This window comes from Schistocerca piceifrons, chromosome X (assembly GCF_021461385.2).
Source record: "Schistocerca piceifrons isolate TAMUIC-IGC-003096 chromosome X, iqSchPice1.1, whole genome shotgun sequence".
NCBI lineage: Eukaryota > Metazoa > Arthropoda > Insecta > Orthoptera > Acrididae > Schistocerca > Schistocerca piceifrons.
The window spans coordinates 134,146,124-134,158,667 of record NC_060149.1 but is presented as its reverse complement, the minus strand read 5'-3'; the positions used below and the strand labels follow the sequence as shown (position 1 = coordinate 134,158,667).

General features: G+C 40.2%; 1 protein-coding gene across 1 annotated transcript in view; it reads left to right on the top strand.

Annotated features, from left to right (window-relative positions):
* LOC124722216 overlaps window positions 1-1,750 on the top strand; it is a 49,329-nt gene extending 47,579 nt beyond the window's left edge. The window contains exon 5 of the mRNA XM_047247411.1: window positions 1,628-1,750. Within this exon, the coding sequence (XP_047103367.1) occupies window positions 1,628-1,750 (123 nt within the window). The remainder of the gene's footprint in view (window positions 1-1,627) is intronic.
* The last annotated feature ends 10,794 nt before the right edge of the window (window positions 1,751-12,544 follow it).

Genomic DNA, 12,544 nt, shown 5'->3' with positions numbered 1-12,544 from the left:
ATCACATGTCAGTTCTAGTATAATATATCTGTCCAATGAATGCCTGTTTATCATCTGCATTTCTTCTTGGTGTAGCAATTTTAATGACAAGTAGTGTATTTTGGGTATTATGGGCATTGAGTTTAGATCTTAAGCTAAAATTGTTTACATTTTCTTTAGCATATTTTCTTTAGATATACATGGCAGGCAGCGTCATTATCTTCAGTTCTTTAAAAAAAATTTTTTGCAGTTTTGTCTTGGTACTAGACCTAATATACCTCCAACTGTTTTCATCTGCCACTTGGAGATGGTGCTTTAACTCGCAGACTTACCCCAAAGTAATACTCCTTACTGCTGTTGTGAATTAAATTACAACACTTTTACTAATAAATTGTCTCAGCTTGTGAAGCAGTAAGAGAGTATGATCAAGTTTGCCACATAGATAATTTGTATGCGTATTCCAAGTGAGTTTTTGATTCAAATGCAATCCCAGTAATTTAATGCTTTTCGTTTATTGTTTAAATGTCTTTAGGGTGAAGAAAACTACTTCAGTTTAATTTTATTTATAAGTAAAAGATTGGACCTGCCCCAGTCCCTGCTGATTTCAGTTACAACTTTGTTGTATTCTAAGACATCTTGCTGATAGTCTCCATGTGTAATTCGTGTCACGTCATCAGCATACAGTACATTGTCACATGGCATGTAATTGGGAAGACATTAATATGCACAATGAAGGAAAGGCCCAAGCACTGAGCTGTGAGGGATTCCTCTCTATATTTTCATGGGTGTTGACATTTGGTTGTCTGTGTTTACTAATTGTATCCTATTGCTTAAGTATGACTCAGATACTTGTAATGGCTTATCTACAACATCATAATCTTCCAGCTTTTTTATTATTAGGTTGTATGACAGAGTCAATTAAATGTAACTGTGTTGCATTAGTGAGTTTCTTGTTCTCAAATTCTTCAGATATATTACTGAGGAGACACTCTACAGCATTTGTTGTTGATAGCTGAGATCGTAAACCAAACTGGCTATTACTCAGTAGTTTATTGCTTTCAAAGTAACTGAAAATTTGCATATGTATGCCGTTTTCTATGACTTTTGATATAATAGGAACTATTGATATGGGTCTATAATTTTTTAGCATTTCTCTTTCACCTTTCTTATAAATTGGGAGTGAAACCGTCATTTTCAAACATTCGAGGAATATACTTTCATCGAGAATACAATTTGTCAGATATGTTAGTAGCAGCACGGTTGCAAAGGCTATTTCTTTAATACCACTGTTACTAACCCTATGGTTATCCTCTGTTTTTGATTTTTAAGTTCATTTGTAGGTTTGATGCTGTTATTTGATGTGATGTACGAGCAGAGAAGTTTTGGCAGCTGGTTTTTGTTGCTTAAGCAGATACACAGCAGCTGAACAATTAATAGAATTATTTGTAGCATATGAAAAATGGGATCTAGTACCGTTTATAAGGGTTTCATTATGGGCATTACAATCTATTAGGAATGTGGTTTTTCCTTTGCCCATATTGATCTCACTTATTGTAATATTCCAAGCTGCTTGACAGGTGTTTTTTGAGCCTGTGATATATTCATCATCTACTTTACATTTAGCGGATTTTATTTCATATGTGTACAGCTTCTTAAGGGACATATAGTGTTGCCTGGCTTCCTCACTTTTACTGCAATAATTTTTGTGCATAAGTTGCAGTATCCTTATTTGCTCAAGCCTCTCAGTGTGCCACTCGTTAGAGTGCTGTGATTTCTGTCTGGTTTTTTTTTTGGGGGGGGGGCATTTTTTATGACAAGTGGGCAATGCCTAGCTATTAAATTTTTAATTATAGACAAAAACATAGAAAAAATTCATCAAGACTTTTTATCCCTCGTTAATGAAAGTGTTTATTCACGAAAATTTCTTAGAGGTGTGAAAATGCATCAAACTTGCGAATACTACCACAGACTCTTCTGCTACAATGTGTTAATTTGAGATCTTCTATGACTGATACGCGCTTCTCTCTTCTAGTGTTAGCAAAAGATTTCCAGAGTTTAGTATCTTTCCCCTGACTAGTATCTTCCTTATATTAAGTGTTAAAGATAATTTGTTTCCTTATTCTAACAACAGCTATAATTCTTTCAATAGCCTTAAAAAACGCTTCCTTTCGCAGCTGATTTTATCAACCCAACAAATCCTCCATAGCAGTCTTGAACTGAAGTTATCCATCTAAGGTTAGCATCTGTATGTAATGCATACGCAGTCACGTTTTTGGAAGTTCCAGCAAGACTTGGGTGTAGAGCTTATAACCAGGATTTGGAGGTCAACTATTATATCTCTAGGTCTGTATTGTCTCTGAGGTATGTTATTCAGCGCCTTCCTGCTGAATAAAGAGGCTGTCATAAACAAAACAGAGATAAGTACAATACCTGTAATCCAACGTCCTGAGTGTAATGTACCTAAATAGTTTGCATCATACACTAGCTTTCAGAAGCATTCGAACTTCCTTCAAAAAATAGTGTCTGAAATTTACATTTGGTCGACGAACAAAACTGTTGAGACTCGTGAATCAGATATGGTGCATAGAACTGTATCGCAAGTAACAAAACGCTTGCATCACCAGCTAGGTAACAGTTTGTTGTGGATTGGCAGGAGGGCCAACCCAGGAATCTAGAGGAAGCCGAAAGGCACGCATTTTAGCTCACACAGGCTGGCGTGAGGTCTGGAACAGGACAGGGAAATTAGACTTTAGAAAAAAACGGACGTAGCTGGTGGAATACTTAACTTTAATCCATAAATGGTGAACGTCGGTCTGACGGTACATGCATCACAAGATCAATAGCAACTGATAATGGCGCCTTGCTAGGTCGTAGCAAATGACGTAGCTGAAGGCTATGCTAACTATCGTCTCGGCTAATGAGAGCGTATTTTATCAGTGAACCATCGCTAGCAAAGTCGGTTGTACAACTGGGGCGAGTGCTAGGAAGTCTCTCTAGACCTGCCGTGTGGCGGCGCTCGGTCTGCAATCACTGATAGTGGCGACACGCGGGTCCGACGTATACTACCGGACCGCGGCCGATTTTAAGGCTACCACCTAGCAAGTGTGGTGTCTGGCGGTGACACCACACAGTTCATTAGTAGAACCCGACTGCTGTAAAGGAAAAGTAAACAACCCATTTAACAATGACACGCAAATGACAAAAAATAATACTAATACTATTCTGCTTGCTGACAGCCACGCCAGACGGATTGCAGGAATGCCTAGCTACCAGCAAGATGTAAATATTATTAGCATTATGAAACCTGGAGCTGGATTGCGGGAAATCTTGAAGGACTACAGTAACAAAAACAGTGTATTACAAAATCAGTGTCTCGTGATTCTAGACAGTGCAAATGCTGTGTACAAAAACGAACTCAGAATTGCAACCACAATTCTAAGAGACACATTGGGTAAAATAGATGATCAAAATGCTATTGTAATAGGCATACCACATAGGCATGACCTTATGGCGTTTTCCATTATAAACAAGGAGATCAAAAAGACCAATATGACTTACAGACAGATTTGTCAATCCAATCCAAATACTTCCTTTCTCAGCATAGATGACCTGGAAGGAAAACACTTTACAGCACATGGCTTGCATCTGAATAAAAGAGGCAAACCATCACTCAGAGAATTAAAGTGTTTCTGGGAAGCATTCATCATAGAAATGGCCATTTGTCGTCTTTTTTTTTTTTTTTTTTTTTTTTTTTTTGAGGGGGTAGACATTGCAGGACAGGCATAACAGTTTATATTTGGCATCGATGCATTGATTTTGAGTTTATGTTTCTGTATGTGATGCACTTGTGATGCCACAGGCACATTGTGTATTCTGGTTTGATCTCTTCCTCTAGTTACACTGTTAAGTGGGACAGTATGAGGGAAACGTCACCATGATAGGTGGAGCAGAAGTGAAAGAAACTTTTTTTACATATACTACAGAATATACCTAAATTGAAGAAGAGAGAAAATTTTGTCATATTACATAAGAGAAGCAGAAAGGAGAGTGTGAGTAATCAATAGAATTTTATAGGCACAAAGTAAAGGAAATCATTTAAAAAATATCTAATAATAATAATGAGTGGTTGGCACTTTCCACTAAGTAATGCTTGTAATGCTTGTCCCCGGGATCTCCTGCTTACATGGCAGACGCTCTATCCATCTGAGCCACCGAGGACACAGAGGATAGCGCGACTGCTGGGATTTATCTCTGGCACGCCTCCCGCGAAACCCACATTCTCAACGTATTGTCCCGCGCTACATTCGTAGTGCCCCGTCCATTACACTCATTACTCGCGGCGCGTTGCCGATTCCCGTAAGAGTTCGGGCACTGTTTGTGCATTCGCACAGAAGAAGAAGATGGTCAAGTGGCCGGTGAGCCTTAACTATATATTTACTAAGATGGTATCTGTTGTTTCGGACATGTCCGAAAGAACAGATACCATCGGTGACCAAGCAGCTCGTTAGAATGAAATTACAATGAAATGACGAGCTGCTCGGTCACCAATGGTATCTGTTCTTTCAAAACTGTCCGAGAGAACAGATACCATCTTAGTAAATATAACAGAATATGTATCAACAGACATAGAAAGAAAGCACTGCAGGTTAGTTGTTCAAAATCTAGGCCTATCAGATCATCCCTGTCAGATATTAAAAGCAAATATTTACGCAGAAAAGTCTGCTAAAATTCATGCATACAAAACGGTCTTCTCAGAACCAAATCTATGTCAGTTCTCATTCCAGCTACAACATGAAAGGTGGGAGGAAGTGTATGCAGAAACAAATGTAAACAATACGTTTAATACGTTCATGACAATATTTAAACTAAAATTTGAGGAAGCATTTCCCAGAACATTGCATTCCATTGGAGCATCAAGAAAGGTATGAAAAAATCGTCTGAAAGTCTACAGTATCTCACATCAATAAAAAATAACCAGACTGACCCAGCCTTTTCACAATTTTATAAAAATTACGGGAGAACTTATAGAAAGGTATTGGTAGCTGCAAAAAATCTTGCAAACAGTAAAATACACTCCTGGAAATGGAAAAAAGAACACATTGACACCGGTGTGTCAGACCCACCATACTTGCTCCGGACACTGCGAGAGGGCTGTACAAGCAATGATCACACGCACGGCACAGCGGACACACCAGGAACCGCGGTGTTGGCCGTCGAATGGCGCTAGCTGCGCAGCATTTGTGCACAGCCGCCGTCAGTGTAAGCCAGTTTGCCGTGGCATACGGAGCTCCATCGCAGTCTTTAACACTGGTAGCATGCCGCGACAGCGTGGACGTGAACCGTATGTGCAGTTGACGGACTTTGAGCGAGGGCGTATAGTGGGCATGCGGGAGGCCGGGTGGACGTACCGCCGAATTGCTCAACACGTGGGGCGTGAGGTCTCCACAGTACATCGATGTTGTCGCCAGTGGTCGGCGGAAGGTGCACGTGCCCGTCGACCTGGGACCGGACCGCAGCGACGCACGGATGCACGCCAAGACCGTAGGATCCTACGCAGTGCCGTAGGGGACCGCACCGCCACTTCCCAGCAAATTAGGGACACTGTTGCTCCTGGGGTATCGGCGAGGACCATTCGCAACCGTCTCCATGAAGCTGGGCTACGGTCCCGCACACCGTTAGGCCGTCTTCCGCTCACGCCCCAACATCGTGCAGCCCGCCTCCAGTGGTGTCGCGACAGGCGTGAATGGAGGGACGAATGGAGACGTGTCGTCTTCAGCGATGAGAGTCGCTTCTGCCTTGGTGCCAATGATGGTCGTATGCGTGTTTGGCGCCGTGCAGGTGAGCGCCACAATCAGGACTGCATACGACCGAGGCACACAGGGCCAACACCCGGCATCATGGTGTGGGAGCGATCTCCTACACTGGCCGTACACCACTGGTGATCGTCGAGGGGACACTGAATAGTGCACGGTACATCCAAACCGTCATCGAACCCATCGTTCTACCATTCCTAGACCGGCAAGGGAACTTGCTGTTCCAACAGGACAATGCACGTCCGCATGTATCCCGTGCCACCCAACGTGCTCTAGAAGGTGTAAGTCAACTACCCTGGCCAGCAAGATCTCCGGATCTGTCCCCCATTGATCATGTTTGGGACTGGATGAAGCGTCGTCTCACGCGGTCTGCACGTCCAGCACGAACGCTGGTCCAACTGAGGCGCCAGGTGGAAATGGCATGGCAAGCCGTTCCACAGGACTGCATCCAGCATCTCTACGATCGTCTCCATGGGAGAATAGCAGCCTGCATTGCTGCGAAAGGTGGATATACACTGTACTAGTGTCGACATTGTGCATGCTCTGTTGCCTGTGTCTATGTGCCTGTGGTTCTGTCAGTGTGATCATGTGATGTATCTGACCCCAGGAATGTGTCAATAAAGTTTCCCCTTCCTGGGACAATGAATTCACGGTGTTCTTATTTCAATTTCCAGGAGTGTATTAATGAAGGCAAATAATGAAAGGAAAGAAATCTGGAACGTAATCAAACAGGAGACAGCAAATGTTGGACCAAAACACCTGGAAACACAGATTAAAAACGAAGATCGTCAAGTCAGCAACCCAAAGTAACTAGCAAACTTTGTGAATGAATACTTCAGCGCTATTACTACGAAACTGCAAGAGAAATTTCCAGACACATATGCTCTACACCACTAGGATCAGCCTGCGCAGTCAATGATGCTCTTTCCAACAGCCGAGGAAGGGGTGTCACTGGTAATACACCAATTAAACAATAAAACATCCTCAGGGTTCGATGAGCTCCCATTCAGTGTCCTTAAGAAATCTATAAACAACGTAAAAAACCCTTAACTGTATTAATTAAAGAGTCTTTCAGATCTGGCTGCTTTCCTGAATACTTCAAACTAACAAAAGTAATACTAATACTAAAAAGTGGTGATCCAGAAAATGTAGAAAACCATAGACCAATTTCTTTATTATCTTGCACTTCCAAAACAATATAAAAATAGACTAATGAAGTACTTAAATAAATACAACCTTCTATGTAATGAACAATCTGGTTTCAGGCCCACAAGAAGTACTTAGTCAGCTACAGCACACTTTACTAAAGTTGTACTTGAAGCACTCGACAAGGGTGAGGATGCAAAAGGCATTTTTTTTGATCTGTCAAAGGCATTCAACACAGTTGACCACAGAATTTCAGTACACAATTTAGTAACATTAGGAATAAGGGGTATGGCACAGAATTTGTTTAAGTCATATTTGGAAAACTGGGCGAAAAAAGTCGAAATCTCAAGTATTTCTAAGCGATTAGTAGTAAAACACGTATCAGATCCGAAGTATATTAATATAGGAGTCCCCCAGGGAAGTGTATTGGGCACAATCCTCTTTCTTATACATTGAAGCGCCAAAGAAACTTGTGTAGGCATGTGTATTTACATACAGAGATGAGTAAACAGACAGAATACGATGCTGCGGTCGGCAACACCTATATAAGACAAGTATCTGGCACAGTTGTTAGGTCGGTTACTGCTGCTACAATGGCAGGTTGAAGTGAATTTGAACGCAGTGTTATCGTCGGGGCACGAGCGATGGGGCACAGCATCTCCAAGGATTTGAGGATTTTCCTGTACGACCATTTCATGAGTGTACCGTGAATATCAGGAATCCGGTAAAACATCAAATCTCCAACATCGAATCCGGAAAAAGATCTTGCAAGAACAGAACCAACGACAACTAAAGAGTATCGTTCAGCGTGACAGAAGTACAATCCCTACGCAAATTACTGCAGATTTCAATGTTGGACCATCAAGAAGTGTCAGGATGCAAACCATTCAATGAAACATCATCGATATTCGCTTTTGGAACCAAATGCCCACTGTGTACTATTAATGACTGTACAACACTAAACTTTACACCTCACCTATGCCTGTCAACACCGATATTGGACTGTTGATGATTAGAAACATGATGGCTGGTCGAACGAGTCTCGTTTTAAATTGTATCAAGCGGATGGATGTATACTAGAATTAAGACAACCTCACCACTTGATGGATCCTGCATGTCAACAGGGGACTGTTCAAGCTGGTGGAGGCTCTGTAATGGTGTGGAGCATGTGCAGTTGGAGTGATATGGGACCCCCTGTACATCTAGATATGACTCTGACAGGTAACTCGTACATAAGCATCCTTTCTGATCACCTGCATCCATTCATGTCCATTGTGCAATCCGTCGGACTTGGGCAATTCCAGCTGGACAATGCGACACCCCACACGTCCAGAATTGCTGCAGAGTGGCTCCAGAAACACTCTTCTGAGTTTAAACACTTCCACTGGCCACGAAGCTCCCCAGACATGAATACTATTGAGCATATCTGGGACGCCTTGCAACATGCTGTTCCTCGTACTCTTACGGATTTATGAACAGCCCTGCAGGATTCATGGTTAGTTTGTTAGTTACGTGTTCCATTGATCAATAGCACAGAAAACCCGTTATGATATGGAATGTGTCAAATGCTCAAGAAATGCACACATGAAACAAGGTTTTTTTACATTATAGAGTTATACCTAAATATTTCTATTATCTATCCCATTCTCTTAAATGGCACAAAATGCATATATTATATCTCCAGATTTATTTACTCATATTGAAGAATTCATGTATGGTATAGAAGGAGTTGTCAAGGAGGTATGATTACAATTTGTTTTTGAAACTATTACTGCTGCCTGTCAGACATTTTATTTCATCTGGTAATTTATCAAAAAGTTTTATAGCAGCATATTTTACCCATTTCTGTGCCAAAGATAGGTTAAGTAAGGGATAGAGTAGGTCTTTCTTTTTTCTGGTATTGTAATCATGAATGTCGCTCTTGATTTTAAACTGGTCCATGTTGTTGAGAAAAAATTCCATTACTGAGTAAATGTACTGTGAAGCAGTTGCAAGAATTCCTAACCTTTTAAACAGATGCCTACAAGATGTGCGACTATGAAACCCACACATTATTCTAACTACTTTCTTTTGAGCAGTGAATACATTTTGCCTAAGTGTTGAGTTGCCCCAGAATATTATTCCATATGACATCAGATAGTGGAAGTATGCAAAGTATGTTGGTTTACTATTTTCTACATCCTCAAAATTGGCAGTTATTCTGATTGCAAAAGTTGCTGAGCCTAGTCGCTTTAGGAGATCCAAAATATGGCTTTTCCAATTAAGATTCTCATCTATATGTACACCCAAAAACTTAGTATGCTCTAGCTGGCTACTGACTTCTTTTGATGTGTTAGGTTTATTGAACGAATTATACATTTTACAGCAGAAAGTTGGATGTACTGCGTTTTTTCAAAGTTCAGAGCAAGTCCATTAACAGAAAACCAATTAATAACTTTTCCAAATACCTTATTTGTATCATTTTCTAACGGACTTTCTTTTACTGGATTAATAATTATGCTTGTATCATCAGCAAACAGTGTCAGTTCAGCATCTTGTTTCACATAAGAACGGAGATCATTCACATATATCAAGAACAGGAGGGGACCTATGATTGAACCTTGTGGAACACCTAATGTAATTTCACCCCAGTTAGATGTAGTGGGAAACTCCTTTGAATCACTTGAAGCATATAAAGAGCCTTTTTGCTTCCTGTTCTGTAGATATGACTTACACCACTCATATGCTGTTCCATTTATACCATAGAATTGTAATTTCTCTAACATAATGTCATGGTTCACACAATCAAATGCTTTGGATAAGTCACAGAATATTCCTACTGGTGACATTTTACTATTTAAAGACTCTATCACGTGGACAGTGAAATTTTATATTGCTGTCTCAGTGTGTGACGTATAACTATATATATACAGGGTCTGATGCGCTGATGCAGCCCTGTAGAATGGCCTATTGTATCACAGCCGTCCACAATACGAGCACTCTCCATACAGTGACGTGGTCAACGTTACCTTGTACAGCAGCAACTTCTCTGACGCTGACATTAGGGTTATCGTCAACTGCACGAAGAATTGCCTCGTCCATTGCAGGTGTCGTCGTCGTTCTAGGTCTTGCCCAGTCGCAAGTCATAGGCTGGAATGTTCCGTGCTCCCTAAGACGCTGATCAATTGCTTTGAACGTCTTCCTGTCGGGATACCTTCGTTCTGGAAATCTGTCTCGATACAAACGTATCGCGCCACGGCTATTGGCCCGTGCTAATCCATACATCAAATGGGCATCTGCCAACTCCGCATTTGTAAACATTGCACTGACTGCAAAACCACGTTCGTGATGAACACTAACCTGTTGATACTACGTACTGATGTGCTTGATGCAATACTGTAGAGCAATGAGTCGCAAGTCAACACAAGCCCCGAAGTCAACATTACCTTCCTTGGGCCAACTGGCAGTGAATCGAGGGAGTACAGTACATACTGAGGAAGCTAAAATGAGCTCTAACATGGAAATTAAGCGTTTCCGGATACATGTCCACATAACATCTTTTCTTTATTTGTGTGTGATGAATGTTTCCTGAAACTTTGGCCGTACCTTTTTATAACACCCTGTATATAAATTTTCTGTGCCTACAGTGTCACACAAATTTTTATTTTTAAAGGGGATCATTTAAGACTATTTCCATGGGTTCACCCTTCAAATTTCTCCCTCATATCACGAAATTGTCGTCTGATGTAGTACAAACTGAAAAAATAAATTCCTTTTAAGGCACAGTTTCGTATATAATTTATATTCAAAACCTTACACCTGTGTCACAGAACACATCCTACATCAAGAATACTTTACACAAGTTTAAGGGAAGAAATGCTCCTGATAATTATTACAGTACTTAAGGAACATCTAAATATGAACAGGTTGAAATGAACAAACAGTACATGAGAGTATGTTAATCAATTCAACTGTAAAAATCTAAGGAGCATATTATTAGCAAAATGAGAAATATGCAAAAGTGAAATGCCAAAATGAGCACTCAGTTGGGAGTAAATAAAAACAATCAGAATGGCTGATAGAGAGCACAATAACATGAACCATAAACGAATAAGAGCTAAGCAACTGAGCAAATAAGAGAATAGGCAAAAGTGAGATGCCAACAAAATGAGAGCTGGCCAAAGTCCGTCGGCACTTATATACGGTTGCGCTCGTGGCGGCACCTAGTGGCCCATACGCAACACGCGCGCTTGCGATCGCAATGCACTCTTAGCGCTCGCGGCGGCATCTAGCGGCCCTTACACAAGTTGTGCGATTGTTGTCGCAGGTCGACCCTTAATCTATGATGTTACAAGTGGAACAGCATTTCTGAAATCCGAACTGTAATTTACTAAGTATCCCATTACTGTTGAGATGGCTAACCACTCTTGAGTACATTACTTTCTCAAAGATTTTTGAAAATGCTGTAAGCAAAGATACTGGCCGGTAATTATTGACATCTGTGGTTTCCCCCTTTTTGTAGAGAGGCCTGATAATGGTATATTTTAACCTGTCTGGAAAAATACCCTGAGTCCGTGATGCATTACGTATGTGACTCAAAAATCAGCTGTAATTGCTCCACATTGTTTTAATAACTTGTTAGAGATGTCATCTTCTCCAACAGAACATTTATTTTTCATAGATTTAATAATTTTCCTTATTGCACAAGAGTCTGTTAGATGAAATTTAATCTGACTAAAATTTTTCAGAACTGCCTCTTCCATGTACTGCCTGGCTTTTTCTTTTGAATTATTCTCTCCAATTTTTTCTCCTACACTTAAGAAGTGATTGTTTAATACATTGGCTAAGTGTGTACTGTTGGTTAAGATGGTTTCATTCTCTTTAACAGTAATATTACCTACCCCAGTGGTTACTTTTCCTGTCTCCCTTGTAACAATATTCCATATTGATTTGATTTTATTGCTGGACTTGTTAATTTCTTCTCTAACATACATATTTCTTGATTTCCTTAAAACTTTTCTCAGTACGTTGCAATAATTTTTATAGTGTAAAACTAATTCTGGATCTTTACTAGTTCTTGCTGTCCCATACATTTTTCTTTTTCTTTCTGAAGACACTTTAATACCTGTAGTAATCCAAGGTTTCTTTGAAAAGTTTGTTGTGTTACATTTAGTAATTTTCTTTGGAAAACAATGTTCATAAAGGGATATAAATTTATCAAGAAATATGCTACATTTATCATTAGCATTTGGCTCATTATATACATTGTCCCAGTTTACATTTCCTAAACTTTCTCTGAAGTGATCTATAGATACCGGGGTGAGCACCCTCACTCTTTTACTTAATGGTTTCTGAAGTGTATGTCCTGTTAGGCTTTGTAAGTTAATCAGTTGTGCATCATAGTCAGGTAATCCATTTACCACAGGGAAAGCAAGTGTTTGTTCTACATCGACTTGCTGTACAAATACATTATCTATTAGGGTACTACAGTCCTGAGCTGTATGTGTAGGGAAATTGATCACTGATTCTAAGTTATATGTTGTTAACAACACTTCTAGTTCAATTTTCCTATCAGAGTTGCTTAGAAAGTTAACATGGAAATCACCACAGATTAATAACTTCTTCTT